Source organism: Anabas testudineus, chromosome 18 (assembly GCF_900324465.2).
Source record: "Anabas testudineus chromosome 18, fAnaTes1.2, whole genome shotgun sequence".
NCBI lineage: Eukaryota > Metazoa > Chordata > Actinopteri > Anabantiformes > Anabantidae > Anabas > Anabas testudineus.
Window position 1 is genome coordinate 12,134,381 of NC_046627.1, and position 18,348 is coordinate 12,152,728.

The 18,348-nt window shown below is 36.2% G+C and overlaps 2 protein-coding genes across 3 annotated transcripts; both read left to right on the forward strand.

Moving 5' to 3' along the window:
* The first annotated feature begins 230 nt into the window (after positions 1-230).
* Positions 231-5,020, forward strand: LOC113168549 (submandibular gland secretory Glx-rich protein CA-like). Its single transcript, XM_026369630.1, has 11 exons — positions 231-318; positions 419-506; positions 964-1,002; positions 1,107-1,145; positions 1,755-1,772; positions 2,008-2,022; positions 2,317-2,496; positions 3,166-3,195; positions 4,001-4,036; positions 4,126-4,190; positions 4,363-5,020. Exons 2-10 carry the CDS (start codon positions 446-448, stop codon positions 4,176-4,178), a joined length of 471 nt encoding a protein of 156 aa, XP_026225415.1. The 5' UTR covers positions 231-318; positions 419-445; the 3' UTR covers positions 4,179-4,190; positions 4,363-5,020.
* A 1,795-nt stretch (positions 5,021-6,815) lies between these two features.
* LOC113168547 (ladderlectin-like) lies at positions 6,816-8,551 on the forward strand. 2 transcript variants are annotated; one of them, XM_026369627.1, is made up of 6 exons: positions 6,816-6,898; positions 6,985-7,074; positions 7,464-7,570; positions 7,714-7,848; positions 7,934-8,045; positions 8,315-8,551. In XM_026369627.1, the coding sequence occupies exons 2-6, from the start codon at positions 7,014-7,016 to the stop codon at positions 8,386-8,388; spliced, it is 489 nt and encodes a 162-aa protein (XP_026225412.1). In that variant the 5' UTR covers positions 6,816-6,898; positions 6,985-7,013; the 3' UTR covers positions 8,389-8,551. The 2 variants fall into 2 exon arrangements, with proteins under 2 accessions (XP_026225412.1, XP_026225411.1); XM_026369626.1 differs by having other exon boundaries at positions 6,817-6,898; positions 7,461-7,570.
* The last annotated feature ends 9,797 nt before the right edge of the window (positions 8,552-18,348 follow it).

An 18,348-nucleotide genomic window follows, 5' to 3' on the forward strand; every position in this document is an offset into this window, starting at 1 on the left:
AAATAAATAATAGAAAGATAGATAGAAACTGAGGAAACAGCTAGTTTAGCACTATCTAGTCATAGATATATTAATTACTTAGCATTAGCATTTTCTTTTCTTCAGCTAACCTGTCAGGTGAGCACTGGTGAACGTGTCCACCTGACTCGCCAACGTCATCAATAGGTAAATATACGTGAAAAGAAGTCAGCCCTTCCCTGATGCGTGGTCTCTAATCCTGTTGTGGAACCCGTTACTGAGCATATTTAAGAGCTGGTGTTTGTTCTGAATTTCTTCACAGGGAGACTGACACTGAGAAAGAAGATAATTCTACGGCAGGTGTGCTACAGATTGACTTTTTCATCTTTCCTTTCTTTAAAGTACTTAGACAATTTGATCCTACAGCAGTATAAATAACAGATCTGTGTCTTTGTGAAAGGTTATTATCATCTTTAACATCTCCACCATGAGGATTCTTACTGTGTCTTTGGTTATTTGTGTGTTGATGGTTCTGACCAGAGCTGCAGGTGAGTTTCTACTGACAGTACAAAACTGCTTTTTTCTAGTACTACTTCATGCTTCATGCATCAGTATTTTTAAGACAATAATGTAATGTGTTGTAATAGCCTCTATTTATAACAACATCATATAAAATGCCTTTCTGGATAATAGCATTTAGTTTTAATACTTAATTTAGATTTTTTGGCATTTTATTTATATTTTATTAAACATTTAGCAAGTTGGACATTTAGCAATATCCTAAAACTTTTAAATTACAAAAGAATGTCTCTTATATTGACATTACAAAATATGAATATGTATGTGGATGAAGGACACACGTACCCACCTACCATGATCTCTAAGGCTCTATACTATATTTATTATGTGTCTTGGTTGTTTAATTCATATAAAAGCTGACAGTAAATCAACCATATGAATGTTTCCTCCACCACTGTTCACTCGTGTGTCAAACTTTCTTTCCAGGAGAGGAAGATCAACCTCAGCCAGATCAACCTTTGGAAGGTAAGTGTTCATTGTAATGATTATATGTACAATGATAAAACATGATAATAATAATAATTAATAAAGGAGCTGATATTCCAAGTCACTAACTTCTATATGTCCAGGTTCTGCAGATGGAGACGTTTCAATATCACCAATTCCAGGTTGGATTTTGTTTTTCCATTTTTGGTTTTACATTATCATATACATCATACTTTGGCTAAATGTTCTCTAACCACAGAAAACTGGCACCTACATACTCACATACTGCTCCGCTGTTTGGCGAGCAGGCCATGCAATGGCTTATTAAACAGCTTATTTAGCTGAATAGAAATGTCTTAGTCAATAAATAAAGAGTTCAAAGTTCAGTGTTAATGTATGATGTGTTTGGTTAATTTTTTTGTCCAAAGAAAAATAAAGCAACTTAGCTTTGCCTCATTTTCTGTGAAAAAAACATGTATCAGAACACAATTTTATTGACCACACAGTGTGGCCATTTATACATATTTAGTATATTTTATAATTTCATTACATGCTTTCTTTCTTCCTCCTTCTTTGCTTAAAGGGTTAATTTGAAGCTACGACCTAGGCAGGCAGTAGGTTAGCCTATTAAAAGACACAGACTGGCCTTACAAAATCCAACTACCCGGATCTCTAAGGCTCACTAATTCGCTCTATTCCTTGTTTGTTTAATCTGAGTAGGACCTTATAATTCTTAAAATGAAACAAACTGCATTTAACTGAATGTTCTTATTATTTTCATCAATTTCCAGATCAACCTCCTGTAGCAGGTGAGTGTTCAGTTTAATGAAGTCTGTTTGAGATGTTTGAGAAGATATTTAAAATGTAGAATAACCAATAAATTTAGAAAATCAGATATTCCAAGTCAATAAAATAAATTCAGCAACACACTTTTCAGCAAGTTTATCATAGTTTTGCTGAAACATGTTTGCAAAATTTTCACTCGTTATCACATTTGTTCTTCCACCACTCCTCACTGCTGTGTTAACCATTCATGAGCGACAGAGGGTCCTGAAGAAGGTGAGTGTTCAGTCTAATCTTTGATTGATGCTACTTTTATTTTAATATGGAGAAATTGTTAGCAGACAGTTAGCCTAGCTTAGCACAAAGAACACTTACCAGCACCTTTAAAGCTCAACAATTCACATTATTTTTTTTTATCATATTTTTTGTTTGTTTATTCTCTGCAGAAGCTTTTCAAAATCCCAAAATGAGAAGGAAAACACATTTGCATTCATTATTTACCAAAATGCTGTTGAATTACTCCTTAAATAAATATTGTTTATTTATTGTAACATTTAACCTTACTTCCAGGAAATACTGAGGAACAAGAACCAGAGGAACCAGAAGAACCAGCAGAACCAGGGGAACCAGGGGAACCCAAGGAACCAGAAGAACCAGAGGAACCAGAGGAACCAGAGGAACCAGAATCGGTGGAATCAGAGGAATCACAGGAACAAGAAGAACCAGAAGAATCAGAAGAATCAGAAGAAGGTTAGCGTTCAGTCAAATCACAGCCAGGTTATACAGTACAGATGCAGATCATTTGACAGCGACAATGTTTTTGAAATACATAAAAACTAAACATAAATATTTTTCATTCATGACATTTTTTTAGGTTTATGTAACAGCCATTTACTTGTATGTAGCACATGCAGTTTTTCAGGAGTGAATACAATATTTTCACTGTCCCATTAAAACAGCTTCCAACTTGGTAATGTTGCATTTCCCAGATGGGAGGTTTTAGATGGTGTATTTATCTGAAGAGAACTTTTACAATATTTCTCACATTTTTTAATGTGATATTTTTTTCAGAAATCAATTTTTGGAATCATTTGTCTGCAGGTTTAAAATGAAGTTTCTATCAGCAGCAGAATAGCCTAGTTTATCACAAATACTGGAAACAGGGAAAAGTTACCCTAACAAACAGCTCAAGCATCAGTAACGTTCAAAATGCTTCAATTCACATTACATATTGCTTTTTGTAATCTGCGCAAAAAACTTTAAATACAACAATGAAGTAGGAGGGTGGTGTTTGATCTATCTTAATCTAACCCCCTGCCAGAAAGCGTGTTCACTGAGTATTTTCCAAAATACTGAATTACTCCTCTTGTTTTTCTTTTCACCACCTCCCACTCCTGTTTCAAACCTTTCTTCCAGGAGATGAGACTAACATACAATCTACCACAGATGGTGAGTGTGCAGTCAAATAAATAGCCACCTAGAACCCAGGGCAATTTTTTATAGAACTGTTAGAACAATTTGTTTTTCTTTGTCTGATATATTGAGGGACTTTTAGCTTCAACTTCAAAAATAGGCACAGTTCAGTTCAGGTCACCCATCAGTTCCTTTTGCTTCTGGACTGTCTCTGGCTGTATAAGGGTTGTACCATTCAGTGGTGCCAGGGCCGGTCCTAAGAGTTAGGAAGCATCAGAAGTTTTAAGATTTTAAACTGAAGAATCTGGCTTAAAACCTGCCCCTATAGCAACAACTATAGGAAAAAAAATAGAAATAGAAATAGGTACGTATTATTATTTTCTGATGCAATGTACTTTTTTGAAAGAACGAAGCATGTCAGGCTGTGTTTAGGCAACAAAAGCTCTTTGGTTAGAGAAAGACAGTGGTGTTTTTTTTAATTAAGATGTTTTGTGTTAAGTGACTGTTACAATTTTATTTTCTCTGACTTCTTTTATAATAACACTGTATCTTCATTATATTTAAAAAAATGTAATCCAGTTGCAATTACAGTACACTACCCATAAATAACATATGGGTAGTGCTAAAGCCCACTAATAGGTTTTATGTCTTGTCTGTCTGATGTGCAAACATTATAAAGATGGAGACACGAGAGTTCTGTTTGTTCTTCTTAATCTAACTCAGCAAGAAAGCAAATGCAGTTTGCATTTGGTAGCTACGTGTTGCTGAACTGCTGCTTTAACAAAACGCTGTTACCTGTTGCTCGGCCACTGTTCACTGCCATGTTAAACCTTCATTCCAGGTGAATTTCAAGAGGGGGCAGTAGGTGGTACAGATGGTGAGCATTAAGTGCAATAATGTCTGTTTGAAATATGACTATATTTACGAATGCATTTCCAGTGACAACTCTCATCTATTTGTTGTCAGGCGACTACATCCCTGAGATGCTACAAACCACCAACGTTGCTAATGTTTCCTAATAACATTTGGAGGTAAAACAAAAACGAGTATAAGTGGGGTAATAAAAAATTACTTTAATTGAATTTTACTTTACTATGTTTTCCTCTTACAAAATAAAATTATGTCTCTCTACATTATAATGAAACAGCTTAAAGCTTTTGTATGTAAAGTGCTCACTGACCCCTGTGTTTTTGGTACTTGCAGATAATGTGGTGGGATGCTTGGATAACATGCAGAGAGATGTTTACCGGGTGCATCCTGGGTTGAAGCAGAGACATCAATTAGCAAATTACTATTGGATGTGTCTTTCTGCCTTCAGTCTCATATATACCCTGAAGAAATTTTACATCTTTATTTCTATTCTATCGCTGTGACGCTAAATTTACAATATGGAGTGAAAAATGATGTAAACAGAAGCTGGACTCAAACCTTTAATAAGAGCAAAGTGGGTGGGTTATGGAAAAAAAAAAAGCTTTTAGCACTACTTTATATACTTTTCTTTCTTGTTGTATGCAAAACATAAAAGTATCAAGTATTGGAATAAACAAATAAGTCTGTAAGTCTGATTTTTCTTCTTTGAAAGTTCAAAGTACCCCAGCTGTACAGCATTAAATAATTATCATCTTTCAAGGTACCACATTTATCTCGAAATAATCTAAAAGTTGCAATTCAATGTTGTCCAACTAGTTTAGCACACAAGACATTCACAACATACAATATAATTCTAATGATGTATTGTATATGTGCCTTTACTCTTAGATCTTTCTTCCAAAATTGATCTTGATATCAATATTTTTTCCTGACTAAATAACTAATCCACTGGACAAACAATGTCAGTGCTACATTAAACAGACTTCTCTGAGGCATTGTGTTGTGTTTTGGTTAATATTGACTTTTGATTCAAATTCAAACATGTAATGTGATATTTGTGCTCTGCTGTTTTGAAGAAGAGTCACAAGTCATGACTCCTGTAAAAACAAGCCAAAGAGATTCCTTTTTTCTCGATGAACAAAATAAAATTAAACCTGAAAATGTGGAGTTAAATTTGGACATTGCTGAAGAGGAGGACTTATTCTGAACCAACACCCAGCCACAGTGAAAAAGAACTCTCTGTCTTTAGACCTTCACAGCTACACGTCATACATTCCCTTCAAAGATATTAGCATACGCCATCTTTTTAATTTGGAGGTGATCATGACGATTCTGACATCGGCTGCACTTTGTGCTATGAGGGCTCTTTCAAGAGTTGCTTGTAAGACTAACAGATTGTTATATTAAGGGCAGCAAATGGATTGTTGATCTATATTTATATCCTAACATTTCACAGATCCTGAATTTGAAGATAAACCCTGATGTCCTGGTTGGGGTTTTAGCTCACACAGATCACTGACATGATTTTGTCTGATTTATATTTTATCCACTTCATGATAGCATGTTTAAGTAGTTTTCCACAGTAACACAATAACGTGAGGTCATAAAGTGAAGTGAATTCTGCTTTGAGAACCTAGATATAAAACATCATCAGCTTTACATCTGTAAAACACGTACATTTTCCCATTATATTGTGGACAATATGTTGCCCTTTCAAATCCCACCAACGTCTGTTGTAATTTATTATAATTATTCGCAGTTCAGACATGAAACAGAGTCAGATGTCAGTCATGTATCATCCATTTTCTTTAAATTTTTTTTGTCACATTTATCAAGTTTGAAGCATAGTTTGTAGCAAACGAAAGTTAGGTTAAACTTTTCTATGGATTCAACACGGTGCATTCTTTTTTGTTTGTTTGTCTCTAGGACGGTTTCGTATTGTCAAGAAGTCTGCATCACTTCCCTGTGGCCGGACTGAGTACTACCACCATTGCTTCCTCTGTGTTGACACACGTCATGGGCTGATGCTCAGGTAATGAGGTTTGTTTGGATTGGAGAGCAGAATATTCAGACTGTTTATTTAATCCGTGTAAATGTTGATAGCTTTGATCTGCTTTGGTGTAGACTTCATGTTAGTTTAATTAGTTTCATGGGCAACTCTACTGCCTTATTTCCCCACTGTAGAAATACTGCCAGCTCATGAAATGCATGCAAACCCTGCTTCTGTACCCAGCCCTGATGAGTAGAAATCCACCCATATACATCATAGATTGCCTTGTAATATTCACTGTAGCCACAACCTGTCCCCAAATGGTTATTTTGTAATTATTATTTCTATGTTATTACTCAATTCTGTCTTCGTCTGTTCTGTTCCTCATGCAGGACAGATATTGGTTCTGGATTGAAAGAAAGACGTTCACAAATGTGAACTGAGGTGCTGGACAAACTGAACACCTTTAATTTATTTGACTTGTTACGTACAGTTTGGGCCTTGGGTGACTACACAGGTATTTCACTAGTCATTTTTTAAAATTTTCATAAAAACAATGACAATAATTAAATGTATAATTTAATTCTGTTGAAAGACAACTCGAAAACAATGTCTGATTTATGAGTTACATTTTAGTACATTTTTGCTTTATTTTTACTTGTTGTTTTGTTTTATTTCAGGGACCTTTGTGGGTTTTCTTCAGAAAGGGGTAACAACGATTATGTCCACGTATGCATGTGACGTTCACTTCCTCATTTTGTGAGAGATGATGAGATAACGAGGAGTATTTATGATCAACTCTTTGTGTTGCTGAGCATCTTCACTGAGGAACATTGAAGCTATCGGCTGATACTGAAGAAGAAGACAATTCTACAGCAGGTTCTCCAGAAATTTGCTGACCACTTTTTTCTTTTTCTGATAGTCACTGTGCAAGTGTCACTAACATGTAGTTTTCTTTGTTGAAGGGTAAAATCGGCATCATCTTACGTCTGCAATGAAGATACTGAGCGTGTGTGTTCTTGGTTATACCATCATGGTTCTGGCTAGAACTACAGGTAAGTATATCGTAAATAAATAATTTGCTTGTATTCTTCTGTGTCAAATGACAAGAGATGAACCCAGTCAATACATGCTATTTTGAAAATAAGGTCAGTTGGTATTAAACAATGTAACTAAAATATTGAATAATCCAACGTTTTACAAGTTTTGTCTTAAATATACTGCTATTAACATGTTTGTATGGAATAAGCAATAAACAAATCCAATGTTAATTCTGTCATAATTCCAGAAAGGCTAAAAAATATTTGGTATGTGAGTGTATTGATTTCCTGTCAGGCTCCTCAGATAGTCTTCCAGATTACTGCAGTGGGTCATACAATTAAAATGACAAGTTAAGAAACCAAAGATTGAGGGATTTTCCACTATTTTTATTATTTTGCAGTAGGAAGTGAGCTGACCAAAAGATTCTTGACATGTGCTGGTGGTTGGTCTAAGGTCAATGATCGCCTTTTCTGTTACGTTCCAACACCTTTGACTTGGCCTAAAGCTGAGGTAATCACTCAGTTAATTATTTATTGGTATAATCGTCCTATGCCTTCTTTTGTTCTTCTTATAAGAGATCCACGCTCCTACAGTAGGTACATACTAAATAAGCTCAGCATCTATGACTGTATTTCTGTGTATTTCTACTATAGAACAACTGCCGATTCATGGGTGCCAACCTCGCATCAGTGCACAATCTGAAAGAGTACAATAAGGTTCAGAGCCTGGTGAGGAAGATCACTCATAGTTTCAAGGAATCATGGATTGGAGGCTTTGACTTAGAAGGGGTATTTTATTAATCACTGGACAATATTTGGAGGTATTTAATTTTTAAAACAGTTCTTGTTTTAAAATTATTGGTTTCTCGTCTAGGAAAAGCTATTTCTTTGGAGTGATGGCGGGGTTTTCAACTTTGGTGAATGGTGCCAAGGAGAGCCTGGATACCGGAATCGCTATCAGGGCTGTATTGTTATTAATCAAGGAGGTAAGTCAAAAATTATTATTATAAATCTTTTAGTGCTTGATGTTTAAGTAGTTTAAATCAGAAGAAATGAATGAAGTTCTAATCAGATATACTTTGATTTCATCAAATGCTTTAACAAGCATCAATTTTGCCTGTAAACCAGTAAAGAACAAATCCACTGATTCTCTGGGTTAACTGTCTAAATTGGGCAGTTTCAGGTTTTGGTCTGTAAACTCTTGACTGACTCCTGTGTTTTTTTTTGTTGTTTTTTTTTTGTACTTGACTTGCAGATAAGAAGTGCTGGGCTTCTCACCATTGCTACAAAAAGTATTCATCTATCTGTGCCAAGAAAGTACTGGCCTGACACGAGTCAAAATCAACACTGTCGATAGATGTCTTTGTATTGCCAGTTGCGTGAATAACCTGAAGATTCAATATCTCCATTCTTTTTTTTTTTGTTTGATGATTTTAGCACAACTAAATTCTTCTGAATTAACAGTTTTTCTTCTCATATATTAAACATTTGATGCAACCAAAAAAGCTGGTTTGTGTTGTGTGTTGTGTGCTATATCTCCCTTATCTTCACCTGTACCTCTAGAAGCTGCCTAGTTGCCTTTCTTTGTTTACACTTATAGGTATCCACAAATATAAAATATATCTCCTATGAGCATCTTAAAAAGACTGAGCAAAGAGGTGTCTCACATGCAATTTCTTATAGACATCTCATCAAATTTACTTTTTTCAGTGTGCAACACATTATAATAACAGTAATCAGTAACTTTAATTTATACTCATCTTTAGCAGTTCATCTATTTCAGAATATAAAACAATCTATTGACAGAGATGAAGACATCAATCAGATCACAGTAACATCAGAAATAGTTTAAAGGAAGGAATCATGTTATGTAAAATGGAGAGATTAGTGAGGGCTTTGTTTTTCTTAGTTCTGCCTATAGTGTTTGAGACTATGAAAGTAAATGTGGGCCTCATTTACATACTGCCTATTTATCGTAGTTGGTTCCTCAGCAGTCTGTGTGCCTATCACAAATATTTTAGGGATTTGTGTGACGTGCATGGCTTCAACCCAATATGTCTTATTTAAACCAATGTAATTAGGAAATGGTTCCATGATTTATTAAAAGCTAATATATTGTTTTCATATGCAGCTGTTATTTTCTTTCTGGTGTATGTGCTCTATAACAGGATTCGTCCAGTGCATTTATATGCAAGTTTTGATAATTTAAATTAAACAATGTATACATTTTTGTTTTTCCAGTTTAAAAGAACAATTTTATGATAGTGATAGTTAAATAAATTAATAGTGGGTTTCTATATTTAACTGAGAGATGGGAAATTTTGGTGTTGTTTTTAAGCAAACAGAGATAAATGTTTATTTATTATTATAATAATAAACATCTCAGCTGCAGGGCTTTAAAAGTTATAAATAAAATTCTAAAATCAATCCTAAAATATACTGGCAGCCAGTGCAAGGAAGCTCAGACAGGAGTGATGTGTTCATATTTTCTTTTTCTAGTTAAGTGTCTGTTAACTTAACTGTGTAGTTAAGTGCAGACTGCAACTTCTGCAGAACAGGAACTGAGACACTTACCTAAAGGAGAAGTATACCTTAAAAAAAAAAAAACATAGAATTAATAATTAATTATTTGTGGGCCTGTTTTAATTTTATTTATTGTTTGTTTTCCTATTTCATGCATTTGAAATTAATTTATTTTTTCATTTCTGGTTGTTTCTTTTGTGGCTTCAAACGAGTGCTACTGTACCTGGAAAGATATAATCTTTAAAATACAATTTAGTTAGAAACTTCTCATGAGACTTAACTTTAAACACTGCACCGTCTGCTAACATACTGTATTAATATAATCACAGAGACACGCAGAGACTCAGAGATGGAAAGTAATTCAAGACACTTCCTCAAGGACTGTACAATTTGAAAATACTTTACCAGTGTATTTACATTCTGTTACTTTTGTTTTACTATAACATTTTTATGATGCAAATGTAGTTTTTCCCTACCATTTAGTTGTGTCTTTTCCAACGTGACTTGTTTTACTCATGACTGTTACCCAGCAAACTTATCTTTGCACAATCCACAAGCAGTTCAAACTTCTGCAAACAATTTCATAAGAACATTACAGTAATAAATTTAATTAATGTATCTCTGTCATCTATCTCTACCTCCCACATAGACTACTGTGTCAGTGTGTGAAAGAACTCTTCTCAATGACACATCATTGTTAAAGGCCTTCTTTGTCAAGTGTGTTGCAACATGAGAAGCGTTAAACAGTTTCTCTGTCACTATCATATTTAAACAAGCCTGAATTTTGACAAGTATTCAACTCTCACTGCCCTTTTAGAGGTTCAATTTAATTCAATTAAATTTGATTTGTATAGTGCCAAATCACAACAGAAGTCATATCAAGGCCTTTTACAGTTTTCAAAGTTTAAAATCTTACAGAGTAGAATTGCATAAAAATTACATAAGAAAAACATAACAATCCCATTTGAGCAAACTTAAGGCAACAGCAGAGAGGAAAACCCTCTTCAGAGGAAGAATTAATCTAAATTAGTGGAACGCCTTTAAGCTATGAATTTGTGAAATGTACCATGGCGCTAACTTCCTCTGATTCACTAACTTCTTTTTCAGAGGAGCAACATTATCAAGTATTGTTCAGTGTGAGGCTGCAGTATCATCAACAAGATAGCTGTGTTCCTCAGCTAGGTGTTGTTCTCCAGCACATTCTCAAACTCAGCCTGCATCTGGAGAGAGTTCCTCTTGGGGTGAAAAAGTTGTGCCTGGTTCCTGTGAATAAGACGTCACGTCTCAGAGTCCTCAATGACTTCAGACCAGTGGCTCTGACATCACACATCATGAAGGCTTTTGAGAGGCTGATCCTGGAGTCCCTCCGACCTCTGGTCAAACCCTCACTTGATGCCCTCCAGTTTGCCTATCAACCCCATATTGGAGTGACGCCATCATACATCTGCTCCATCGCACCTACACCCACCTGGACAAGCCTGGGGGCTTAGTGAGGATCATGTTTTTTGATTTCTCCGGTGCATTCAACACCATCCGTCCTGCACTGCTGGGCGAGAAATTAAAAAAACATGCAGGTTGACACTCCCCTGATTTCCTGGATCATGGACTACCTCACTAACCGCCCACAGTACGTCCGCCTGCAGAACTGTGTGTCTGACACTGTGATCAGTAGCACAGGTGCTCCACAGGGGACAGTCCTGTCTCCATTCCTCTTCACCCTGTACACCTCAGACTTCAGGTACAACTCAGAGTCCTGTCATCTTCAGAAGTTCTCTAATGACTCTGCAGTTGTAGGATGTATTCATGGTGGAGACGCCACAGTACCAGACAGTTTTGTGGACTGATGTTGACTCAACCATCTTCAACAGAACATCAGTAAAACAAAGGAGCTGGTGATGGACTTCAGGACATGTGAGAGTTGACTCATTCAGACAGACATATTCATCCTGCTGCAGCCAGGTTTCAGTAAGATAGAATAAGTCTATTTGATGGTCAATTATCAAATCATTTACTAACAGGGATTTAGACGAGAGAGATTTGATATTTAAAAGTCCGCATTTGACTGTTTTCTTTTTATTTTGTTCTGAGAGAGGGGTCGTCTTTATTTTTGATTAGGTTTTTATGAATCACCCCTCTCGTGTTGGTTCTTGATATAAATGATTTAGGGTAGTCGGGGAGCAGACACTGGCTCTATGGGGTTATGGTAGTTTTGGGGGGTGACGGCTGTAAGGAAGCTGCAGAGAGGTGTGTTAGACTGCGTCTCTGCGTCCAAGGTTCCACTCTAAGATGTCAGGGTTTAGGTACTCTGCCATATTTCTAGATAGTAGAGAGGCACCATCTGTGGTGTTGGATGGATGACGTCTCTTCTAATTAGCCCAGTTTTTCTCCAGAAAGTTTTCTAATTTTCTTCGTAGGTTTGCTGCAAAGAGCTCTTATTCACAATTTTTACCATGTCCTTAGCTTTTACCATCCACTCAAACAGCTTTCCTGATCATTACCAATCCCAAGACACCCAACTGTCTCTTTTCCTCTGTCTTATTACACATTTCTGCCCGTCTCTCCATCATTACTCTTACAAAGACATCTTCTATTTAGTCTCACAGTACAGACTTTCCATACAGTACAGCCTCATTCAATGCAAATAAGTCTTTTTAGATGATCCAAGTACAGTAACACATCCCATTTTTGATCAGCCCACAAAGGACGAGTGTAACACTCCACTATTCATAAATTGATGCTGGGCTCAGTACATACTATAACAAAAATGTTTAATATGTTTCTGTATTTATGATTCATTTTATTTTATGATTTATTTGCTGTTTATATCCATATCTTTCCTTTCTCTGTATATAGTAATTTGTAATGTTGAGGATCAACATAATCAACCATCATCATCATCATCTTTTCCATGTCCACCATTAAGAGTTATGTGTGCCTTGATGTTTTTTATTTCAAAAGAAGGTGTAATGGATGTATAGCATGGTTCACATTAAACATTCACTTCCCTAGGAATTAAGTGTGTTCTAAAGGCTTTAAATATAAAGAACTTAATTTTAGATTTTTATTTAAAATTAAAATGATGATGATTCTGTATGTGTCATCTTTACACTTATCATCATTTAACTTCAATGTCCTTGATTAGGTGTTATTTTTATAAGCAGCTCTAAATTATATCGCCTATGTAGAGAAACTGTCAGTCAATGCGTGCAAACCTTACATCTGTCCATGCAGCTAAAGAGTATTATTAGGTTAAAAAGACTCCCGAAATAAAGCCTCACCTGAATTTCTTTACTCTGTCTGAAATGCTGTTAAAGCAACAAAGTGACAAGTAATTGGAAGCTGGACTGTCTCTAAGGTCACGTGAAGAGGAAACCGATTGTGTAATAAAGCGAATACTTTCATCATGACTGTACTTTAAAGAGTGAACAGTTCATTTCTAAATTCAAAAATAAAAACTTTGAGCTTTGGAAAAGTTTGTGACTCTGTCTCGTGTCACAGTCGTTATGATCTAACACTTATCAAGCCAATGTGGCACTACTACCACTACTACCACTACTACAACTACTACTACTAATGGTAATAATAATAGTAATAATAATAATTATAAGAGTAACAATGACAAAGACTGGAAATGACAACATGCTGCTAAGTTAACTATATATTTGTATTAAAAGTTTTGGTGCTAAGTTTTGGGAAGTAACTAGTGTCACTTGTTGCATCTGTTGCTGACTTAGAGCAACAGCTTCCTCCACAGGTTTTTGTTGTCACTCGTTAGTGTGAGGATACATGGCCGTATCGAGACTGTCGCTACTTTGTCGAAATTGTGGCTGTTATGTTTCAGATACAGTTAAATAACAGTTAAAACCTAACATTAAAAATTATATATTTTCAAATGCAAATGTCTTTTTCTATAAATCATCATTTCATTATACTTCCTTCCCCGACCAAATTACGCAAACCATGAGTGGGAGCATGTTAAATTTCTGCATAACATACTTCAACATATCAGATTAATACTTTTAGAAGATTTTAGAGCATGTACTTAGAACTTGAAATTATTTTAAATAATCTGAAGAGGTATATCTAGTTGTAGAAGTTTTAATCAAGTTGCAAGTATTAAGAGTAGCCTGTTAAGAGTAAGCGGATAAAATATGATATGTAGGAGAAAAGAGCAACTTCAGTATGAAAGAAGGCAAGAGACACTAGACAGGACAAGGGTTCATAGACAGGACATGGGTAGGAAATGGGTTCTGGGTCACAAGGTTGCAACAAGTGATAAACACAGACCTGTAGTGGAAATTTATGGTCTAAATAGTCAACCTATGTGTAGAAGTATTTTTGTTTTTTCATATGCTACACATATACCTAGTTCCTCAGAATGTTATGTGGAGGGGGCTGTGAAGTGTAAGTATGAGTGTTAGAGAGAGGTGGGGCAGAAGACATTTACATGACTGCGTGTTTTCTCCATGCCGGCATGTACGTGTTAAATTGAGATGGTTCATCACACTGAGTGCTTCTTTGAAGTCTACGACGATTTTACAACATTTAGAGGAAGAGTAAGTACCTTCCCCTTTATTACAACACTGTTTACTGACCAGTCATGAGACTGAGTCATACAAAAGTTCAAAAAGGAACCTGATTAAGACCTAAACATCAAGCACCATGTGCATTGTCATTAACACATTATAGACAGTGTCATAAAGAAACATTGATGCCAACTAAAAGTATGGTTGTTTACACACACAGACATCTATCTATCTATCTATCTATCTATCTATCTATCTATCTATCTATCTATCTATCTATCTATCTATCTATCTATCTATCTATCTATCGTTGTTAGATAAAGGATTCTAACTGTCCCGAGTTTTATTAGTTGTATTTTGCTTTTCAACATGCTCCAAATATTTCATTTGGTGAAACGTTTGAACTGCATGTAGGCCACTTCAGCACCTTGACAATGCTGTTTTGTGATAGATGGAGCATGTAGTTTAGCATTGTTCTGCTGAAACATGCAAACCCTTCCGTTAATGGCACCACTGCACCCCCATGCCATCTGAACATCAGGCCTCTGAATGGAGTGCTAATAACATGAAGTAAGGTCTCGCTCTCTCTTGGGTCTGGAGGACATGGCGCCCAAAAAGGAAGAACGAATTATGATTTGTCACAGACCAAATGAGCTTCAGTCCAGAGAGAATAGAAGTGTTTCTGGATCTTGCATATTGGCAAGAAAAGCGTTTTTCTGCTAAATTTGTTAAAAAATGTAATTTAACCTTTATCTAAGTCGAGTGTACTGACAAATATAATGTGCCTAAAGTAATAAATAAAATAAAATTCAGATGTTTTGTATCTTTATTGAGAACAACCATTAAAACCTCACAGTGCTAGTTGAAAAAGTATGTGGCTTTCAAGAGCTCAAACTTGCATTTTTGGATGACACCGTAAACTGAGCTCAATCAGTGATTTTTGAAAGTGTTCCTGAGCCCATCACAGCCCTTTTTCAATGCCGGGCCATCTGAGGGACTGAAGATCACAGACATTCAATACCTTTTTTTAAAAGACTTTTTTTTAAAAGAGTTTCCATATAATTTCTATGCATTGTGCTACGAAGTAAACAATGTTAAATATTTGTTGTAGTATCTGTTGCATATCTTTCAGCATTGATGTGTCACCCTCTTGTGGTTGAACTGAAACAGTGAGTCTAACAAATAGCCAAACAAATAAACTCTTAAAACCAAAGTGTCCTTGGAGCAAGATACTGAACCCCAAGTTGCCCCCGGTGAGTGAGATCGGCTGCATAGCAGCTCTGCCATCGGTGTGTGTGTGAGTGTGTGTGTGCAAATGGGTGAATGAGATTCAGTGTAAAGCGCTTTGAGTACCAGCTAGGTAGAAGAGCACTATATAAGTGCAGAACATTTACCGTTTGCACTTCCCCTTAGGACAAGGGTGGTAAACTAATACACACACAGAGAGAAATTAACTACATTTACAGTGAGTTACTGCCTTCCAAAAATAACAATTTAATTATTAGTGAGTGAAAAATGGGGTGATATTTTGATAACTATTTAATTCATACATGTAGTAGCTTCTGTGTAAAAAAATAAAAATTATTTATTATATAAAAATGGGTGTGTCTCAGCATGTTGCACAGATTATCAGGACCAGAGCAGCATTTAAAAGTAAATGTAATTTACTAACTTACTACCGGTTTTTAATTCAAACTGTCACACATAAAGAAAAGTGTGAACAATATGAGTTTATTTTATTTAGTTTCACAGTAATTTTATTTAGTTTCACATTGTTGGAAAACAATAATTATATTTACATACTTGCACTGTATATTTCTGTGTACATGTTATGAGACTCAACAACAATTAATATTATATTATTATTATTATTGGTGTTGTTGTTGTTGTTTTTTACCAATTTTATTAATTAGTTCTACCAAAGGTTACACACAGACTCACAGGCCACCATTCACTTGTTGCTTAAGTTTTTATTTTTTATTTTTTTGTTTTGCTCCCAGTGAAGATCTGTTGACAAAAAAGAAAAGAAAAAATCAGTTGCTTTGGAGTTTGAAGAGTTTTGAATGCAGACCTCAATGGGTGAAAAATCATGCTGGATATCTATATTCATATGGAGTGGGTAATACAGAATGCATACCACCATTCAGGGTGTGTAGGATCTGACAGTTGCTCCAAGGATTTTATCTCGACAACTAATGGCAATCTATGGATCTTCTATGGATTTACCCACTACCAAACCAGTCATGCTGAATGATGTTTCAAGCAGCACCACACTGTCCATGGTTTCTGCAGATCCTTTCATGTCACATGTGCACAGAGTGAGCCTGCTCTCATGTGGGAAAGACGTAGGGTGCCAGTCGACCTGACAACTCTGGTGTTGTATTGTTAATGCCAATCAAGCTTTATGGTGTTTTGCAGTGAGCACAGGGCCCACTAGAGGATTTCAGGGCCCCAGCCACACTCATGAAGTAAACTTCTATTTATTTGGCCATATTATTCATTGACATCAATGGCCAGCTGGAGGTCATTTTGTAGGGCTCTGGCAGTGCTCATCTGGCAGCAATGGCACATATTCATGTGTTATCCTGAATTAGTTGGACTACCTGTGCTTCCTCTGTAGGGTCCAGATTTCACCTCATGCTACCAGTAGTGACACTGACTGCCAAATGCAAAAATAATGAAAAAAACGGGCAGAACAAAAGCAGCTGAAACTGATAACAACCCTCTCTGTTAGTTAACAGACGTGCTAAATGTCCAAGACGTTTAACTGACCTGATACTATACTCTGATTACAAAGTTTTCCTTTAATTTTTTTTTTTTTATCTTTGTGGATATAACCTGTGGCAATGGGCAGTTTAATATTGTATCTATTGTCTTTATAACTTGTTTATTACATATACATTACAAATATACCTATTTTAAATCTAATGAAATATACACAACACTTACTATTAGGTCCCTCTTCCACATATTGGCCGTCGTGTTGTGGAGGAGCTGGATGGAAATTTTAACACTTCAGTTAGCAGAGGTGGAAGAAGTCATGATATCTGAAGACATGTAGGGCACACTCACTTGTTGAAATAGGTTCATCTGTTCTAAGTTGATGAAGCTCATCTTGTGAAAGAGCTGGATGGGAAGTTTAGTACACCAGTGAGAAGTGTTTGGAAAAAGTTATGAGATTGTTTGGTGAAGGTACCAGATATTGGGTATGCAGCATTCTAGTTCCTGAAGAGTAACATGAAAACCAATAACTCCTGTTTAAATTGTAGCTAACGACACCACAATAAATAATATGCACTGTATGTTAGTGCTGACAAATACCCACCTGCAGCTCTGCTTTGACCCGTCATGGCACAAACAACCAAAGAAAGCACGAGAATCTTCATGTTGCAGCTGAAGGATGGTGATGCCCCGTCAAACAGATGTGTTACTCATTGTTCTACAGAGAACAGACATTTTACTGTCAGAAATTTTAAGAACAAAAACTGATGACTGGTGAGTTTGTAGCAAACCTGATGTAGAATTATCTTCTCCTCTTGCTTCTTGTTGTCAGACTGGAGCCTGTCTTTCTGTCCACAGGTGCTAAACAATAAGAACACTAGGTCTTATATATGCTTAGCAACAGGTACAAAAGCAGGAACACTGGCTTCTAGAGAAACTGACTTCTTCTTCTCTTTCGGCTTTTCCCATCAGGGGTCGCCACAGCGAATCATCCTCTTCCACCTCACTCTATCATGAACATCTTCTACCCTAACACCAGCCAACCTCATGTCCTCTGTTATAACATCCATATATCTCCTCTTCGGTCGTCCTCTTGTCCTCCTGCCTGGCAGCTCCATCTCCAACATCCTTCTACCAATATATTCACTATCCCTCCTCTGAACATGTCCAAACCACCTCAGTCTGGCCTCTCTGACTTTGTTGCTAACACAGACAACGTGAGCCGTCCCTCTGATGTACTCGTTCCTTATTCTGTCTAACCTGGTCACTCCTAAGGAGAACCTCAACATCTTCATCTCTGCTACCTCCATCTCAGCCTCTTGTCTCTTTCGGTATCTATGTTCACTGATTTCTCTATATTGGATCCCATTTCCCATTTGTTATTCACCTCTATTTAGATCTTCCAACATAAGGATAACTTAAAGCTGGGAAGATATCAAGCATGTGGTTCTCAATGATGCTTTAACAAGAGCCAAAACAGGATTTTTAAGATTTTATATTTTGGCAAACAAAAATATGA

Coding starts and splice junctions, on each gene's coding strand:
- LOC113168549 (XM_026369630.1), top strand. CDS start 446: ATGAGGATTCTTACTGTGTCTTTGGTTATTTGTGTGTTGATGGTTCTG. Junction 507..963: donor GGTTCTGACCAGAGCTGCAG/GTGAGTTTCTAC, acceptor CTTTCTTTCCAG/GAGAGGAAGATCAACCTCAG. Junction 1,003..1,106: donor GCCAGATCAACCTTTGGAAG/GTAAGTGTTCAT, acceptor CTATATGTCCAG/GTTCTGCAGATGGAGACGTT.
- LOC113168547 (XM_026369626.1), top strand. CDS start 7,014: ATGAAGATACTGAGCGTGTGTGTTCTTGGTTATACCATCATGGTTCTG. Junction 7,849..7,933: donor GAGGCTTTGACTTAGAAGGG/GTATTTTATTAA, acceptor TTTCTCGTCTAG/GAAAAGCTATTTCTTTGGAG. Junction 8,046..8,314: donor TATTGTTATTAATCAAGGAG/GTAAGTCAAAAA, acceptor CTTGACTTGCAG/ATAAGAAGTGCTGGGCTTCT.